We start from the raw sequence: 20,592 nt of genomic DNA, 5'->3' as shown, positions 1-20,592 counted from the left end.
GGGTCCACTTGCGTTTGCAGGGGGGGGGGGGGGGCGGAGGTTACTGCTCGATAATACAGATCATGGATGGTCACTGCTCCATAGTAAAAATTGCGGGGGGGTGTCAGCTCCATATTACAGGTGAGTAGGGGAGGGGTGTCACTGCTTTATAATAGAGATCAGTGGGGGAGTCACTGCTCATACTATGGGGGGGGTCACTGCTCCATATCACAGGTGAGTGGGGGGGGTCACTGCTTCATAATGAAAGAAGTGACTGTGGGGGGTGTGTTATAACTGGGGGGGGGTGGGTGTGTGTGGGGGGGTCACTGGTCAGGCTCCCCCAGGAGGGATGTCAAGCTCTGACAATAGTTGCATGGTGTCCTATGACAGCTCCCACACACCAATCACAGGTGAGGCTCCCAGCCAATGATCACATCTTGTAAAGAATCATGTGACCGCCGACCCCGCCCTTTCCACCTGTTCTGCAGGGCCCCTCTCCTCGCCCTCTGATTGGTTGCGGGAACTTCGCACTGTGGGCTCGCCGCCAGGTTAGCTCCGGCCGGTCCCCAGTCGCACTTGTCCGGCAGCTTCCCTCCACCAGAGGCCTCCAGCCCAGTAACATCTCTCCCCAGTACCTGGAAAGGATTCACGTCCACCGGGTCCGCGAAGGGGTTAGTGTCGTAGCCGGCCATGGTCGCCGCAGCGAGGGTCAAAGTGTCTAGCTGGAACCTCCAGCCGGGGACTCCTCCTCGCACGGGAACCTTCCTGGATGTGACGGGGCAGCCTCCGGAGGGCGTGGCCAGCGACTACTGGGTGTGGAACAGTCGCCAATGACCATGCAGTAGGCTGGGGTAGTCAGCTAAAAGACGCAGTAGGTCGTCCAATCAGCTTACTCGCCTCTGGGCGAGGAGGCGGAGCTCTGCCTGACAAGTAACTCTCATCTACTAAAAGACGAGGGCGGGGTCGTAGTCAGTGGGCGGGAATATTGCATAGTTGTGCGGCCAGGTAAGGCGCAAGTTCAGGCGAGGCTCGCTGACGTCAGCACGGTGGCAGCACCCGACTAGTGTGCCCGTGTCAGCCGACCTGTGCCAGGGCACGTGACCCACTTCCACGATAAGAATAGAAGCACGAGTTGTAAAATAAATATCTTTATATAGAATATGTCCCGACATCCCTCGCTATGTACTCTACACTGTCGGCCGCACAGGAGCCTGTTCTATAGGACTGGGCCGGAGCCCCATCATTCCTCCAGGAGGAGACTACATCTCCCAGCATGCCGTGCGCGGGGAGGTGTGCGCACTGACACGCGGGGAGGGGGTGTACAGAGGGGTGCTGATCATGGCTGAAGACAGAGGTGAGTGGAGGACATGGGGATCACAGAGCACATACACGGATGAGGGGGGATCATTATTCCTTATGGTGATTGGCGGATGAATGACAGGCTGGGGGCGGAGCTTATCACGGCTATATGTCATCACTATAGGACAACTTCCATCCGCAGCTCCAACATCTCAATGTATCACCCTGTATACACCTGATTCCTTCTACACGTCCAGCTCCGGATTTAATGTTCCATCTAGCAGTGTTGTCAGTTCCCATACACAGATATCAGGGTGTGCATGTAAATGGGGTTCAGAGGGAACTGAGAGCTGTCACAGGGCACTGTTCTAGGTCAAGTTGAACGTTTATTTAAATACAATCCTCAGTAGCTACAAAAAATATAAATCCACTTTGTGTGCACCATATGCCTTTGAAAACCCAGATATTACCTTGTAAAAGTAGCAGTGACATCACTGTGCTATGCATAGCCTGTATAGAGAGCACAGCTGTGGGAGGGACCCAGCCAGGGGCGGACTGACAACTCATGGGGCCCCCGGGCAATTGGGGATCATGGGGCCCCTGTGTCCTTGCAACAAACTCAAAAAAGCCTATGAGAAAGGTACCAGGGGCATCTCATGGGGCCCCCTACTGACCCCAGGCCCTCGGGCAGTGCCCAAGTTTCCAAATGGTCAGTCTGCCCCGGACCCAGCAGACCCCACCCACTACAGACTGCCTGCAGGATGGTGCGGAGACCAGACCAGTCACCCTGTACAAGAAGAGAGAGCAGCCCTGACTGGTTATAGGGGCTCATTCACACAGTGGTGTGTGTATTTTCTACTTGAAGGATCAGTTCACACTACATGCGTTTCAGTTGCTTTTTTTCTGAATCCAAAACACACAGAAAGTAGGTTATGTGGTTGTCCATGTCATAGTTCACATCATTACTTGCAGTTCCAGAGCGTTCCAGTTGCAGAAAAAAAAAGTAGAACATGCTGCATTTTTCCTGCACAGAACTGTACTGGAATGTGGTAAAATGCATAAAAAAGCACCAGATATGCACTAGAATGCACATGTCCCTATTTAAATTAAAAAAAAGGGGAAAAATGAACCAGAAAGAAAAAACGCACCAGAACACATCAAAAACACGCATGCAGAAACACACCCGAAACGCATCTGGACTATGTTTCTATAGTGTGAACCGGCCTGAATGCTTTTTGCTGGCAGAGTTAGAAGATCCTGTGTAAAATACGCATGTAAAGTACTGGCATTTACAGTTGTGCTCAAACGTTTGCATCCCCTGGCAGAAATCGGGACATTTCAGCATTGATAATCTGATCATGCCAAAAACTGTCTTCTTTTAAGGATAGTAAATATATGAAGCCATTTATTGTCACATAGTTTTTTGGTTCCTTTTTAAATTATAATAACAGAAATCACCCAAATGTTCATGATCAATAGTTTACATACCCTGGAATGTTTGGCCTTGGTACAGACACACAAGGTGACACACACGGGTTAAAATGGCAATTAAAGTTTAATTTTCCATAGCTGTGGCTTTTAAAATGGCAAATAACATCTGTGTATAAATAGTCGATGAGTTTGTTAGCTCTCAGGTGGTTACACTGAGCAGGCTAGATACTGAGCCATGAGGAGCAGAAAAGAACTGGCAAAAGTTCTGCATAACAAGGTAATGGAACTTTATAAAGATGAAAAAGGATATACAAAGATATCCAAAGCATTGAATATGCCAGTCAATCGATTCAATCGCCTTTTTAAGAAGTGGAAAATTCAGGGATATCTTGATACCAAGCCAAGGTCAGATAGACCAAGAAAGATTGCAGCCACAACTGCAAAAAGAATTGTTCAGGATACAAAGAAAAACCCATAGGTAACCTCAAGGCTGCTCTAGAAAAAGACAGTGTGGTTGTTTTTACGAAGTGCAATACGACGATACTTGAACAAAAATGAGCTGTATGGTTGAGTTGCCAGAAGGAAGCCTGTACTGAGCCAATGCCACAAAAAGCCCATAGAGGTATGTCAAGGTGTTGTTGGGCATATTGTATCCGGGGCTTTCTGTGGTATTGTAGTTATCATTAGGGGGGGTCATCAGCAGGAGGAAGGGACTCTCGATTCCTCTGCATAGATCTTTATATAGGGATCACCAGCAGGAGGAAGGAGGATCTGATTCTCCTAGACAAATCTTTAGTTATCATTAATGGGGGAGGGGGGTCACCAGCAGGTGGAAAGAGGTCCTCTATATAGATATTTATATAGGGATCACTAACGGGGAAGGAGCTCTCAATTCTCCCATATAGATCTTTACATAGGTTTTTCTGATTCTCCTATATAGATCTTTATAGAGGAATCAGCAGGAAGAGGAAGAAGGCCCTGGTTCCCCCCTATATAGATCTTTAGTTATCACTAGAGGGATCACCAGCAGGAGCAAGAGGCTCTCAATTCCCCTATATAGATCTTTATATAGGGATCACCAGCAGGAGGTAGGAGGTTTTGATTCTCCTATACAGATCTTTATAGAGGGATCACCAGCAGGAGGAAGGAGGTTTTGAGTCTCCTCTATAGATCTTTATAGAGAGATCACTGGAAGGAGGTTCTGATTCTCCTATGTAGATCTTTCTAGAGGGATCACCGGAAAGGAGGTTCTGATTCTCCTCTATAGGTCTTTGCAGAGGGATCACTGGAAGGAGGTTCTGAGTCTCCTCTATAGATCTTTATAGAGGGATCACCAGAAGGAGGTTCTGATTCTCCTCTATAGGTCTTTGTAGAGGGATCACTGGAAGGAGGTTCTGATTCTCCTATATAGATCTTTATAGAGGGATCACTGGAAGGAGGTTCTGATTCTCCTATGTAGATCTTTATAGAGGGATCACTGGAAGGAGGTTCTGATTCTCCTATGTAGATCTTTATAGAGGGATCACCGGAAGGGGATTCTGATTCTCCTCTATAGATCTTTAAAGAGGGATCACTGGCAGATGAAGGAGGTCCTGATTCCAAATACAAAGTGGGATCTGGTCATTGGAAGATATGTGACACAAGCAGCAGTTAACCATAAGCTGTGACTGTTCAGCAATGTGCACACATCATGAAGGATCTAACACACATTTCCCTGGCAGGCATCACGTTTTTCATTCATATTTGGTGTCTGTGATTCCCTATTGTGAACACTTGCAGGATGTGTGTTTTCCGGTTACAGAGCAAACACAAAACAAAATGCAATACTAGAAGATCATCCTTTATCTACTCTGTGATTTTCTTATGACTCTTCACATGAACTTTAAGTGTTCATTTTGGCAGAAAAGTGTAAAAGGTTCCATATATCAGGCACATTTAAAGCTGAACTCCAAGCAGATATGAACAATTTATACTACAGATTATTGTAAGGCTCCGTGTACACGGGACGTTTGGAAAACACTTCTGAACGATGGAAACTGACTGCTGGAAAACGTAGGTTAAAAAATGTCTGTTTAGCCGTGTTTACATAACGCGTTTATGCGTGTTTTTGAGTGTTTGTGTTTAGAAGCGTTTTTTAAAGATAACCTCAGGAGACCTTCCAAAATGCCCAGAATGCACTGAAAAATAGTAAACAATTAACTATTTCAGACATTTTGAGAGAAATAGAGAGAGCAGAAGCAGAGAGAGCAGTATGTGTTGAGATTAGCTGTCTTTTTTTAATTTGTGATGTTTGGATGTGTTCCAGCTGATTTCCATGCAGAAATTATTGCAGCAGTGTCTAACATATTTTCTTTCATGCAAAACCTCAAAGTATGGTGTACCAGGTCCATTTGAGTACCGGGAAAACGCTTTGCATGCATCTTTCATGATGAAAAAAGGCTCTGGACAGCATCTCGAAATGGAAGAGTTAAAAAAAAATTCCAGACACTTATAAACGCGGTTAGCCACGTTTACACGCATTTACAAGCATTTGGCGTTTGAAACGCTGATAAAATCTACTCCTGAACGCAAGTTTGTTGCGTTAAAAAAAAACTACTGTAAACTCAACTGCCTGTAAATGACATAGTGTACATGGACACATAGGAAAACATTAGGCAGAGTTCAGGGGCTGCTGGAAAAAACGCAGAAAAGCTCCTAATCGTGAGTTTATCAGCTGCAGTGTACATGAAGCCTAACTCTGTATACATTATTATATCATTAAATGTGTTTTTATAATGCAGGCAGTGTGCGTACCTGAGTGTGACCTGGTGTCAGCCTCCTTAGTCACTGTGCAGCAGAGCTCAGAGAGGGGGAGGGAGAAACAGCACAAGGAGGCAATCATTTGTGCTGCAGTATAGAGAGCACGTTGAGATGAGCTTATAAATGTGCTGCTTCTCCTTACCCTGTCCAGTCACAGGCTGAAGGAGGGAAAATACTTTTGCTGTTACTGGAATGCAGCAGAGTAAAGTCAGGTTCCATGCCCTACCTGCTGGGGCTGTTCAGTGTGGCAGAGCCGTGTACATTTTTGAACTGGATGGACAGCAGTATATGTCATTTGGCAGGTAAAGCAACTCCCTTTATGAGTATTTAATCTGTGTGTTTAGCTGTTTGCCTGGAGTTTAGATTTAGGCCTCATTCACATGTTGAGGCCTATAGACTGTGAATTGGCCATGTGGTTATATGGGCTGAGCTGCCAGGTGCTGCATACAGGAAGGCCATGTAAGTGTATAAAAATATATATATGTTTAGACCACGCATCTAAATTAAAGCTTACATATGTACATAACCTCTATACAATCTCAAAAATTCACGTTTTGGCATTGGTTATAATTCCCATATCTGTGAATCAAACATTACAGTGGGGCAAAAAAGTATTTAGTCAGCCACCAATTGTGCAAGTTCTCCCACTTAAAAAGATGAGAGAGGCCTGTAATTGGCATCATAGGTAGACCTCAACTATGAGAGACAAAATGAGAAAAAAAATCCAGACAATCACATTGGCTGATTTGGAAAGAATTTATTTGCAAATTATGGTGGAAAATAAGTATTTGGTCACCTACAAACAAGCAAGATTTCTGGCTCTCACAGACCTGTATCTTCTTCTTTAAGAGGCTCCTCTGTGCTGCACTCATTACCTGTATCAATGGCACCTGTTTGAACTTGTTATCAGTATAAAAGACACTTGTCCAGAACCTCAAACAGTCACACTCCAAACTCCACTATGATGAAGACCAAAGAGCTGTCGAAGGATGCCAGAAACAAAATTGTAGACCTGCACCAGGCTTGGAAGACTGAATCTGCAATAGGCAAGCAGCTTGGTGTGAACAAATCAACTGTGGGAGCAATAATTAGAAAGTGAAAGACATACAAGACAACTGATAATCTCCCTCGATCTGGGGCTCCATGCAAGATCTCACCCTGTGGGGTTAAAATGATCACAAGAACGGTGAGCAAAAATTCCAGGACCACACAGGGGGACCTAGTCAATGACCTGCAGAGAGCTGGGACCAATGTAACAAAGGCTACCATCAGTAACACACTACGCCGCCAGGGACTCAGATCCTGCAGTGCCAGACGTGTCCCCCTGCTTAAGCCAGTACATGTCCGGGCCCGTCTGAAATTTGCTAGAGAGCATTTGGATGATCCAGAAGAGGATTGGGAGAATGTCATATGGTCAGATGAAACCAAAATAGAACTGTTTGGTAGAAACACAACTCGTCGTGTTTGGAGGAGAGAGAATGCTGAGTTGCATCCAAAGAACACCATACCTACTGTGAAGCATGGGGGTGGAAACATCATGCTTTGGGGCTGTTTCTCCACAAAGGGACCAGGACGACTGATCCATGTACAGGACAGAATGTACGGGGCCATGTATCGTGAGATTTTGAGTGCAAACCTCCTTCTATCAGCAAGGGCATTGAAGATGAAACATGGCTGGGTCTTCCAACATGACAATGATCCCAAACATACCGCCCGGGCAATGAAGGAGTGGCTTCGTAAGAAGCATTTCAAGGTCCTGGGGTGGCCTAGCCAGTTTCCAGATCTCAACCCCATAGAAAACCTTTGGAGGGAGTTGAAAGTCTGTGTTGCCCAGCGACAGCCCCAAAACATCACTGCTCTAGAGGAGATCTGCATGGAGGAATGGGCCAACATACCAGCAACAGTGTGTGCCAACCTTGTGAAGACTTACAGGAAACGTTTGACCTCTGTCATTGCCAACAAAGGATATATAACAAAGTATTGAGATGAACTTTTGATATTGACCAAATACTTAGTTTCCACCGTAATTTGCAAATAATTTCTTTCCAAATCAGCCAATGGGATTGTCTGGATTTTTTTTCTTATTTTGTCTCTCATAGTTGAGGTCTACCTATGATGCCAATTACAGGCCTCTCTCATCTTTTTAAGTGGGAGAACTTGCACAATTGATGGCTGACTAAATACTTTTTTGCCCCACTGTACATATGTGCATAATCCCTACACAATCTCAAAATTCAAAACATGATTTGCCATTAATTAAAGTCCCAAATTGTGAAATAGATGCCCGTGTTTGTGTTCCAACCTGATTACAGTGCTTCACTTATTCAACGTATTCATAGTGCTCCATACATCAGTGCTCAGACATGGACTAAAACTCACACTCTGTAGACAACCATCTGTTTCCAGGTCCCTCAGTCTCGGAGTAGATGTATCCTCCGGGGATCACACATGGAGCCTCCGTGTACAGTGCAGGGTTTGGTCCCAGTGTCAGTGTATAATGCAGGGTTCGGTCTCGGTGCTGGTCCCGGTGTACAGTGCAGGCTTCGGTGCCGGTCCCCGGTGTCCAAGACCGAGCCCTGCACTGTGTACGCCGTGACCGGCACCGAACCCTGCACTGTACACCGGGACTGGCACCGAGACTGAATGATGCACTGCACAGGGGAAGCAGCACTGTACACTGACACCGGGACCAAACCCTGCACTGTACACAGAGGACGGAGGCTCAATGTGTGATCCCCGGAGGATACATCTACTCCGAGATTGCGGGACCTGGAGACATTAAACAACTTCATTGAGAAATGCCCCACAAGCGCTGTAGACCACTCTAGAAATAGATGGTCATCTACAGAATAAGTGAAGCACTGTAATCAAGTTGGAACATGAGCACGGGCCTCTATTTAACAATTTGGGACTTCAATCAATGGCAAATCATGTTGTGAATTTTGATATTGTGTTGGGATTATGCACATATGTAATGTTTAATTTAGATGCGCGGTCTAAACGTGTGTGTGTGTTTCACATTTTGGTGGTATTGTACACCCTCAAGACTGCTGAAATTATTTTAGTTTTGTTTGATTTCTAGCAAATATATTGTATATTAATTAATATATTGGACACATATCCATAAGCGCATGAGCGCTATTTGTCAATAATTCATGTAAGTGCAGGGGTGGACTGACATCTTATGGTGCCCCCGGGCAATAGGGGATCATGGGGCCCCTGTGTCCTTTCCCAAACTCAAAAAAGCCTATGAAAGAGGTACCAGGGGCATCTCATGGGGCCCCCTACTGACCCCGGGCCCTCGGGCAGTGCCCGAGTTTCCAAATGGTCAGTCCGCCCCTGTGTAAGTGTATAGGGACACAGCGGCTGCACAGACAGAGCTGCTCAACCCATTTCGACAGGCATGCGGATGGGGGTTACAGACCCTGAATGTGGACAATGGGTATTTGGGGCTTCTCATCTGCTTCCCTGTCAAATTGGGACGAGCGGCTGTGTATGTACATGTCCTTGTATACTTACATAGGATGCCTCACAGCTCAACAGCATTAACACATGGCCCATTTGTGGACTACAGGCCTCAGCATCTGTATACATGGGGTCCTGGGGCCCATTTACACTAACACAGTGCAATTATGTTACACATGTTGGTGCAATATGGTGCTATTTGTTCTGGATGGCACCCCACCGCACCTTTCCAACAGACATGTTGTAGCATAACAAACAGCAATGCACTGCTGTGTGCTGCCAAAAATGCTACTATCCTCGTGTGTTAGGCAGTTTTTTCAAATGAATAGTCTGTCTAAGCTGCGACACACATTATTGCAGTGCATTGTATCTGCATAGAGGAAAGTGCTGCAGACCCATCACATCCACACTGTGCCATGACAGTGATGTATTTCACACCCAACTGACTGCAACTCAGTTCAACCTGAAACAAATGGCTATTGCTGTCTATAGATACACAAGACATTTCAGGGAAGAAACATTTGGAAGTAAATTGAAATAACATATATAAGCATTGAAATAAACATATTTAAATAATAACATCATCTTTTTGTATATACTTTCTATTAAATATTAATATAAGAAAGAGAAAAGAGTTTCAGTTATACAAGAACATGTAACTGCTGTCATGCCAGCAAATAAAGATTGAGGCTAGGTTGACACTGATGCGGTGCGGAATTCGTAGCGTTTTCTGTGTGAATTCCACTCCGCACCGCAACAGAATTACACCCCGTTCATGCGAACCGCTGCAGGTGTGTATGTTAAGTTAACAACACCCCGAAATTGGTCCGCAAAACGCGGTGCAATATGCAGAATCCGATTGCATAGGTGTGAATACCCATGCGTTCCGATTCTAGTGCGGACCAAAAAAAGGGTCTTGCATGTTTTTGGTGCGGATGCCGTGCGATTTGAGCCATACAAAATGTATGGCTCCAGTTGCACTGCACACAAATCGCATGTGATTTGCACAGGAATGCAGTGCAGTTCCTGTGTGAATCACATGCGATATACCGCACTGCATATATGTGAACCCAGCCTAATACATCCAGAGTAGAAAGTGCATAACGTGACAAAAATAGTATGTAGCAAAAAATTACTATATAGAGAATTTGTACCCTGTAATACTCATTGCAAATTTCACTACAAGTAACCTGTATGTTTCTAAAAAATCACGAATTGTAGTTATGATACATTTTAGCAATAACTGTTATTTAAAATTGATTACATTAAAATGTTAGACTATAGAGATAAATAAGAGAAAGAGGAATGAAAAAGAAGAGAAGTCAGGAAGGAAGTTTATCACAAATATCAATCATGTGGATATAAATGTCATCAATTAAATATTTTATAAATGCAACAAGGACCTATCAGATCTCACTGGGAGAAATTATTCAGACCAAATCTTCTCAAATTTACGAGTTCTATCTTAAAAGATGGCAGGCAATTTGTCCAAAGGCTGCTCTGTCATACGAATCATTTACACATAAACCTAATAAACAACCTATATTCTGCCATTTTCACTGAATGTAAGAGGTTAGCTAGAGGATTTTAAATCTTGATCTGCAAGGCAAAAAGTGTTTCACAATCAAATCAATTTATCATAGACTAAAGTCGGCCATACATGGGTCGAATTCTGAAAACATTTTCTTTCGAAATTATTTTTTAAGAATTTTCATTCGGATTTCGCAGCATTAGTGGGCCACAGCAACAGACGATTTTTGAGCGACCATCAAATTTGAGTGATCGGGAATGTTGGAAATGTTTTGAAAATGTAATGAATTTCTAATCAATGATGAGAGAATCATGTGAGAAATGTAATCGAAAAAGAAATGAGCATGAGCTGTGACCTGGAAAGAAAAGAAGATTCTTGGCCACAACATTTTTTTTCTGAAGCAACAAGAGGTGAAATTAACCACTAGCCTACTGGGCACTTATACCCCCTTCCTGCCCAGGACAATTTCCAGCTTTCAGCGCTGTCACACTTTGAATGACAATTGCGTGGTCATGCAACATTGTACCCATATGAAATTTTTATCATTTTTTTGAGACAGATAGAGCTTTCTTTTGGTGGTATTTAATCACCTCTGGGATTTTTATTTTTTCTTAAACAAACCAAAAACCACTGAAAGTTTTGAAAAAAAAAACGTTTTTTCTTAGTTTTTGTTATACAATTTTGTAAATAAGTGACTTTTCTCCTTCACTGATGTGCGCTAATGAGGCTGCAGTGATGGGCACTGATAGGCTGCACTGATGGACACTGATAGGTGGCACTGATGGGCACAGATGAGGAGGCACTGATGGGCATTGACAGGCATCACTGATGGGCACTGAAAGGCAGCACTGATACATGACACTGATACATGGCACTGTTAGGCGGCACTGACTGGCACTGTTAGGTGGCACTGTTAGGCGGCACTGACTGGCACTGATAGGTGGCACTGATGCGCACTGATAGGCGACACTGGCACTAATAGGTGGCACTGATTGGCAGCACTGATAGGTGGCAATGGTTGGCATTTATAGGTGGCACTGACGGGTGACATGGAAAGGCAGCTCAGATGGGCACTGATATGTGGCATTGATGTGCATTGGTATGCACTGATATGTGGCACTGATGGGCACTGGCACGTGGCACTGATGAGCACTGACAGCTGGCACTTCTGGGGCCACACTGATCATCAGTGCCCTGATGATCAGTGTACATGTCCCCTCCGCGGAAAGCCGATTACCGGCTCTCCTCTCCTCTCGATCTGTCAGTGTGACAGCTCGAGAGGAGAGAAATGCTGATAACCAGCATTTCCGTGTTTACATGTGATCAGCTGTGATTTGACACAGCTGATCACATGACCGAGCCGACATCTTCGGCTCTTTCCGTGATCCGCTGTGTCCGATGATTGCCGCGCTGCGTGCTCCCTGAGCCGCACATGCGCAGTGAGAATGGTAGGACATCATATGAAGTCCTATCAGAACGAGAGAACCACCTTGCGCCCGTCATTGTACTACAGGGCGGGCGGAAGGTGGTTAAAGGCTTGGTTGGTCAAATTTTCGAAATCAATGGTGGCATCATCGGATTACAAAATGCATAAAATTTCCAATTTTCTTATGAAAATTTGTTCAGAATTTGACCCATGTATGGCATGCATAATATTCACTTGTATACCAATAAAAGGTTTTCCTACCAGCTGTTTAGTGATCTGTAATCATTCCTCTCTGCCATCTAACATGTCATGGTAAAAGATCTGAGAATTCTGACAGAAGGAGTAGTGTTCATTGTATCCTAGCAGAACATACCCTTCTACCTGTGACCAGGTTGTCACCAATCATTTGTCACCTGCCCAATACCTATGAAACCAATTTTTAAAGATGGAAGACCGCACAACCCCGAACATTAATAGAGCATTTATGGGAGGAGCTAGAACTGCACACTGGACGTTTAGCCTGTGTGTGTCCAATTCTAGAATTTTTGTCCGTCCAGGAGGCACAGGGATGTAAGTCCAGAAGTTGGTATTCTGCATTGCAGGCACATGTCTCTGAAAGCCTAAGGCACTAAATGCTCTGCACAGTGTTCAGCCGCTGTGTATTTCTGCTTGTCCTAGACATTGACAGGTTGCAGGCAATGGGGATGGACGCTGCACATGTGCGTCCTGAGACCACGAAAATACTGGGATTGGACGCACATGGGCTAAATGATCACTGTGCATAAGGCCTTATGCTGCATTTATTTCTAATTTTTGCTTGGAAACATTTTATATTGTCAAAATGTATCCAAACTCAAAAAGCAAAAATGTAACATTGCTGCTCACTAGTCAATAGGTGTGGTGGCTGTATGTGTTTTTCTTTTCAAAAATGCATAGACGGTTTTAACACGCTTTTTCTGTGCTTTCTGAGCATTTTTAAATTACATGTGACTTAAAAACCGCACCAAAAACTCTTCTCAGAGGTGTTTTTCAGGCGTTTTTAAGGCGTTTTCCATTGATTTCAATTGGAAGAGGTTTTTGGGATTTTTTTTAACTCCCCAAAGATGCTGCAAGCAGGAGTTTTTACACCGCACCACAAGCGCAATGCCTCATTGTGAAAACATACATAGATAAACATTCACATACATAGGGAAGCATTTTTCTTGTGCTTTTCAGGTGCTTTTTTTAATGTAAAAACGCTTCCATAACTCCTCAGTGTGAAAGTAGTCTATGGGTCCTTTCACACAGGCGTTCCGTATCAGTTTACATCCGTTTTTCATCCATTTACATCCATTTTTTTTTTAACCACTTGCCCTCCTGAGGATTCACCCCCCTTCCTGACCAGGCCATTTTTTGCATTACGGCTCTGCATTACTTTAACTGACAATTGTGCAATACTGCACCCAAATTAAATTTACGTCCTTTTTTTCCGACGAATTGAGCTTTCTTTCGGTGGTATTTCATCCCCTGTGTGTTTTTTATTTTTTGCACTATAAAAAAAATTGGAGAAAAAAAATAGCATTTTTTTACTTTTTGCTATTAAACATGTCCAGTAAAAAAATTTTAAAAATCAAATTTCATCATAAAAATAAGCCATATGTCTTTGCTAAAAAAAATCCCAATACGTGTAAATTAATTGGTTTGCATGAAAGTTTTAGCATTTACAAATGGCGGTATAGATACTGGAATTTTTTTTACTAGTAATGGTGGTGATCAGCGACTTATAGCAGGACTGCGGCGGCCATTCTGACACTGGGTGGAACTGACTTGGTGTCACTGACATCCTCACTGACACCAATACAGTGATCAGTGCTAAAAAAAAAAAAAAAAAAAGCACTGACGCTGTACTAATGGCAATGGGAAGGAAGGGGTTAACATGAAGTACGATCAAAGGGTTAACTGTGTGCTGTTTTACTTCTGTCTGTGCTTCACTGTAATCACACTGCTTTGGATGGCTGTGCTGTGTACAACCATGCAAAGCAGTGTGCATGAGCTAACAAGGAGGAAAACTGTATTGTTTACGTACAGTTCTCCTCCACGTCAGAGATGCTCGGCAATCACTGGGTGCCAGCGAATAGTCACCAGCTGGGACCCGATGGTTGACAGCTGCGGCCACAAATGGCGTGCGCCCCCTACCCAAAAATCCCAAATTATATACATATGTGATTTTGTGCACCTGTGTCGACCTCTAGCAGTATATCTGCTATAGAGCATTCAGGAAGCAGTTAACATTCTTTATCAATGCAAAAATGTATGTCTGTTTACATCTGTTTTTCATCTGTTTACATCCATTTTTTTTTACATCCTTTACCAATGAAAAAATGGACCATATGTTTGTTTACATCCATTTTTCATCCATTCCATTTTCTTTTTTTAATGGAAGAAAAATCGGGTTTTTCTTCAGTTCAAAAAAAGTATGTTAACGGATGCGGACAATAACAGATGTAAACGGATGATCATCCATTTACATCCGCTAGTCCATAGAAATACATAAGTGTCCATTTTTCATCCTTAAATGGACAGATGCAAAACGGACATACTGAACGACCATGTGAAAGAACCTTTACTTGGTGATCCTGTCAGTAACACCCTTCCTGTCCTAGGGTGACAACTCTCACTCACTTCACTATATCTATTGAAGAGCAGTGTTGTCAACCTAGGACAGTACGTGTTTTAGGACTACAGAACACCTCCATCTCTCCTTTTCTCCATAAAAAGTTTAGATATTATGTAGTCCTGTGAACAGCGTTAATTGCAAGTAGAGAGTATAGGAGGTTTTAGGAATATTGGGAGTATAGTACTTTACAAGGTCATAATGTGTTAGACATGCATTTCTTTTGAATTTGTTGTTGCTACTCTGTCTCTAGGTGTTACAATACACCTACCATTTGATTTTTAGACTGATCATTTCTTTGTGAGTGGGCAAACATTCAATATCAGCAGGGGATCAAATACTTATTTCCTTTACTGTGTATATGTATGTATGTATATATATAAATATATATATATATATATACACACACACACACAAAGAGTTTATTTGAAATGTCACTATGCACTTTATGATATTTTATTTGAATTATGATTGAATTATGAATTATGATTATTTGAAATAAGACTTGCAGCACCAGGTTGTGGTATCAATTCTGATAACAATATCATACACATTTTGATGGCGCTGCAGCACCTTATTAAATTTACTTTGATACTGTGATGTATTACACAGCTAGGTGCTAGCGGCAGTATTCATTACATCAGATCCATTATATTTATCTTTAGGTGGCAGCGCATAAGTCTGTTTATTTCAGATCTGTAAGTTAATGACTTCAGCCAATGCAGCAAGTGGAACGTAGAATAGATTGTGAGGGTTACTTTGTAGACTAGTTAGGTAACGGTTATTTACTTCCTATTGCTTATGTTTGTAATGTTTTCTCCTTCCTTTTTTTGCAGTGTTTCTTCTTTCTTGTGCAGTACAAGACTATGCATGGGGAAAGCTGGGCAGCAGCAGTGAGGTGGCTCGGTTGTGGGCTAGTGGTGACCCCAAACGTCAGATAGAACCTACCAAGCCATATGCGGAGGTATTCCTAAAAAATGGACATGTTAGACTGTAAAATATTGTACAAATTAGTATTGATTTATAGGAGGCACTTTTATAAATTATTTTTATTCATTTGAAGCTATAGAAATGAAAATGTATCAGTACCAGTTTATGTTGTTCCTGACACTTGCTTTGTAAATCCCCCTGACTTGCTATCCCCTCACACGACAAAATCTTTTTGTGACAATACAAATACTGGTTACAAGGAGCCTAGGCAGCTTCATACCATCCAGATGCATCATGGGAGATTTATGGCATCAGGCTTCCTCCTTCTAATCTGTCAAGCCATCCTCTTAAACTGCGCGGGAAGCGACCTTTTATAAAAGCTGCATCCCCGGTTCCCTTCAGTCTAGTGTTTTGCTATGATTGCATTTCTGAAAACCATACATCAAAGTGGTACAAAACCCACAAAAAAATTATATATATTGTAGCTCAAGAGTCCCCAGGGGTGGACTGACCATTTGGAAACTCGGCCACTGCCCGAGGGCCCGGGGTCAGTAGGGGGCCCCATGAGATGCCACTGGTACCTTTTTCATAGGCTTTTTTGAGTTTGGGCAAGGGCACAGGGGCGCCATGATCCCCTATTGCCCGGGGGCCCCATGAGTTGTCAGTCCGCCCCTGACAGTCCCTATACATCATGGCTGCACTAGTTTTGTTTGTTTAGATTTTTTTTCACCTGGTGATCCACCAGAAACACACTTCCTGTCTTAGGGTGTCTCCACTTTGGGTGTAGGAGATATGGAGACACCTTTGGAGAGCAGCCTTGTCAGTCTGGGGAGAGGGTAGTTTTAGATGAACTTTTAGATTTAGATGGACCTGATTAACAAATTAAAGAAGTACTCTTACATTTATTTAGCAACTACAGCCATGATTATTTTTTCTTTCCAGATAAAGGTTTTACATTGTACATGGATAAAAGCTGAATATTTTATGCCCCTTTGTCAGTGATAAATGGTTTGTCCCAACCCTCTAACGTCCACTTTTTCTGGACAGCTTGATGAAAAACTCACTTTAATCTGAACGCAATGGGGTGGATTTACTAACACTGGAGGGTGCAAAATTTGGTGCAGCTCTGCATAGAAGCCAATCAGCTTCCAGGTTTTATTGTCAAAGCTTAATTGAACAAGCTGAAGTTAGAAGCTGATTGGATACTATGCACAGCTGCAGCAGATTTTGCACTCTTCTCTGTTAGTAAATCTACTCCTTTGGCTGTAGAGCAAATGTTTTCATTTTTTTTGCACACATGTAAGCATCTTCATTTTTGGCAAATAAATTACTTAAACCCCCAGAACATTATATATTTTCTGAAAGCAAAGGTCCTGTAGAATAAAAAGATGGTAGTTTTAAATTTGAATGTCACATGATATTTGCACAACTGTTTATTAAATGCAAATTTTAAGCAAAAAATATAATAAAATTTATTTTAGTACAAACATATATAATATAAGACCCATTTTTTTGGTAAAATATAAGGTTGCATTGAGTAAATAGATACAAAACATGCCAAGTCTTAAAACTGGGCAGGTGTCAGTTACTCTTTTTGGAGACATTAGTGGGATCCCCTAACACACACCATCTAACCAAGCACAGATCTGCTCAGTTAGATCTGGCTGTACCGGTTAGGAAATTGTGGATCTGAAATCAAAAGTGACTAAATCAGAGGTAGGAAACCTGTGAGAGGTGGAGATCTACCTGAACAACAAAAAAGAGATCAAAGATCACCGGGGTTCAGCACCCTTTTTTATTTTTGAAGAAATTGACTATCAAGGCCTAGCTAAACAGTAAGGAAAACGTAGTAAAATATATTAAAACAAATGTCACTGTAAAAAAATTTATTTATCTTACCTTAAAAGTGGACTGTGTCAGTCAGTAGAGCATTGGACAGTGTCAGAAGGGCAGTGGACTGTGTGGGGACGGTGTCAGTAGGGCAGTGGATGGTGTCAGTAGTTTTTAATTTAATTTTTTTTTTTTTTAATTATTGTTACAATTTAAATTTTTTTAACAATTTAATATTTTATAATATTTTACAATTTGTTTACAAGTCTTGTTGGGTTGTTGCTTTGGTGAAAAGGGAGCACAGGGGGAGCCCGGGCAGCAGAAAAAGGAGGAACAAGCACAGGAGTGGCAGCAAGAGAGGCATTTACTGGAATCGCTCCCCTGGATTTTCCTCTTGCAGCATCCGAATGCCAACAGTGGGAGAGGAGAAGATGACTGCTGTGCTGCCTCCAAATCTCAACTCTTTCAGGAGGATGAGAGCGGCAGAGGCAGGGAGGAAGGAATGGCACCTACGTGGCAGGGGTTGGCAAAGCAGGGACATTTTTACAATCTACCTGTCACCTGCCCAGGGTCAACAGGTAGATCGTGGTCGACTGGTTGCCGGCCCCTGGAGTAAATCATCGTCACTTTCGGTTTCTTTGTTTACAGGTGAGATTGAGGCATGGATTTTGCTCATTCTCACACTTCTCTCCATCCTGAAGCCAGCGGCTGTGGTCCCGGATTCCCAGTAAGTGCGGGAGAGTCACCCACTCTGTGAAAGTGATTGGCAGCTAAAGAGTCACTGCATCATTTTTCACTTTGAACCCGTTAGCAGCTGCAGTAGCAGCCATCAGCTTGTGATTAACAGTTCACTCTTTGGACATGCCTAGTATGTCCAGAGAGCTGAACTAGTTAAAGTAAAATGAAAAATAACAAACTTTACTAGAAAGTAAATGGAAAAAAAAAAGATCTTAATGCCTTCCTGCGAACCGTATGCATATTCACAGAAGAGGGTCTTTATCCGTGGGGCTATATATTTGCATTAGTATGAAATTTCCTTGTGAGCCACTAGGGGGTTTCAAAATATCTACTTGTATATGAGCTATTAGTGTATATATAAACAATGTGTCGCAGGCGTCTTTGCTCACCCTCACGTGGGGGATGTAGAGGAAGCTACGAGTCCCTGTGGCGTAACGCGTAGGGGAGGGGCAGTGACGTCATCACGCATCCGAAGCCAGACACGGCGAGTATTGACAGTGTGCGCAGGCACACCAACAAGGCTGGTCACACCGCTACCCGCGGTTGTGTATATATACAAAAGGCGCATTTGATATTGACACCATGTGAGTGTACTACTAGTCTTTATTAAAGTCTTTTAACGCAGATAAAACACTATGTACCTCTTTCTTCTTTTCCCTATGGTCCATGGGAGGAGAATCTAATTGAGGAGAGTGCTGGGGAAGGATTACTCTTACCTATGACAGTGACTCACACTACTACTAACCATTGCAGCTATACAGCACGGGATACTATAAAGGAGAGTATACGGCATTCAATTTATAAGGAACCGGATATTATTCCAGGGCACTTGGGATTATTTATTCACCACTTATGATTGGACTCTTTATTATTTTATATGATTTTATGATTTTTTTATTTTTAAACAAAATTTTCGTTTTTTCACTTTTTTATGTTTATTTTCATTATTTTTGTTTATGTGCATATATTCTTATATATTTTTTGTTTTGTTCAAATATTGGCACGAGGTGTAAAAATGGTAATTTTTCATTTATTTTTTGAGAAGAACAATGCATAGAGCACGGCACTTAACTCTTTAATTTTATATATTTGCGTAACCCCCTTTGCGATGGTGGCGCGCCGCACAGTTTGATCTCAGCACAGAGATTAGGCTCTCACATTAACTCCCGGTTCCAAATCACCAGTGTTTATTTCCTCTTCTGAATGAAAAGAAAGATACATTGTATATTTCTCTTCTTGCAGGAGAAGAAGATATAAACAAACAAAAAAATTTAATAAAAAATAAAGAATAATAAATAAATAGAAGAAAAAAATAACTAGATCAAGCTTTCCTTTGATAATAAAAAAAAAAACAGGAGATCTCCATTTTACCACCAAATGAAAGCCCAATTTGTCCTGAAAAACACAAGGCATAATCCACCTGGATACACAAAGTAGTTGCAATGACATGTACAGTTTTACTAACATACTGTAGGTCAAAGTTGCAAAATTGTGCCTAGGCATTAACATTTGTTTTACCCTCAGTAACTAAGGGGTTAAAAAAGAAAACTAATACAGCCATCAAATAAAAGAATTGGTAAGCTGCAAAATAATACATTTTTTGCCTTTGGGTTTATTACCACTTAAAAAGAAAACTAGAGATAGAATGATGTGAGCTACAGTATGAATATACTATAAAGGTACTTCTGCACAATCGCTTCTTCTGATCTGTGTAATTCAAATACTGCAAAATGTAGTAGATTGCAGCCACATAATAAAAAAAAAAGTATCTTCCTCACCACTATGATTGTAACAAAATAAAGCAGAGAACAGAAGAGGACATTCTATCTCCTGTAAAATGGAATATTCATCCATTTTAGTAATGCAAGATTAAAGCTGAGCTCCACCCAAAAGGGGAAGGTCTGCTTTAAGGACTGCTCCCCATTAAGGATTGGCACCTTTGGGGGGCGGGGGGGGGAGCAGGTACCCAAATTTGACAGGTAACCGCTCCCACTTCCGGTCCGATCGCCTAGTCTATCAGAAGCGGAAGGTGTCCTCCCTCCCTCCCTGTAATCTTTTAGGACACGTGACAGGTCCCAGAAGACTACAGGACCATTCATGAAGCGCAGCGCTACTCGCGCATGCGCGGTGGGTACCTGGCTGTGAAGCCGCAAGCTATCACAGCCGGGTTCCCACACTGAAGATACCGGCCTCCAGGAATACAGGACTGCTGGTGTAACGGGCTGCAGGGAACCCACCGAGGGACAGGTAAGTGGCTGTTTTTTAAAAGTCAGCAGCTACAGTTTTTGTAGCTACTGACTTTTATTTTTTGACAGCGTGAGTGGAACTCCGCTTTAAGGAACAAAATGAACCAAAGGTAGTTGGGGGATGTGGACTTTTATGAGATTAGCAGATGTGCCATTTATGAATGGGTTTAGGCTAAATGGTTTTTGTTGGGTACAGGAGGCAGAAAAGGGGAACTGATCATGGACAGGAAGGATGAAGAAACAGGAGACAGTATGGGCAGGGGAT

General features: G+C 42.6%; 2 protein-coding genes across 2 annotated transcripts in view; one reads left to right on the top strand and one right to left on the bottom strand.

The window, feature by feature from the left end:
• The window catches only part of SCAMP2 (secretory carrier membrane protein 2), a 57,826-nt gene extending 57,047 nt beyond the window's left edge, over positions 1–779 (bottom strand). The window contains exon 1 of the mRNA XM_089663935.1: positions 615–779. Within this exon, the coding sequence (XP_089520061.1) occupies positions 615–671 (57 nt within the window). The 5' untranslated portion in view covers positions 672–779. The remainder of the gene's footprint in view (positions 1–614) is intronic.
• A 401-nt stretch (positions 780–1,180) lies between these two features.
• Positions 1,181–20,592, top strand: part of MPI (mannose phosphate isomerase) — a 36,332-nt gene continuing 16,920 nt past the window's right edge. Inside the window, exons 1-2 of the mRNA XM_089663936.1 lie at positions 1,181–1,333; positions 15,420–15,547. Coding sequence (XP_089520062.1) covers positions 1,318–1,333; positions 15,420–15,547 — 144 coding nt within the window. The 5' untranslated portion in view covers positions 1,181–1,317. The remainder of the gene's footprint in view (positions 1,334–15,419; positions 15,548–20,592) is intronic.

This window comes from Staurois parvus, unplaced genomic scaffold (assembly GCF_062004578.1).
Source record: "Staurois parvus isolate SC_StPar_1 unplaced genomic scaffold, SC_StPar_1.0 ptg001805l, whole genome shotgun sequence".
NCBI lineage: Eukaryota > Metazoa > Chordata > Amphibia > Anura > Ranidae > Staurois > Staurois parvus.
Note: the sequence above shows the minus strand (reverse complement) of the source record. Positions and strands in the feature narration are given on the sequence as shown.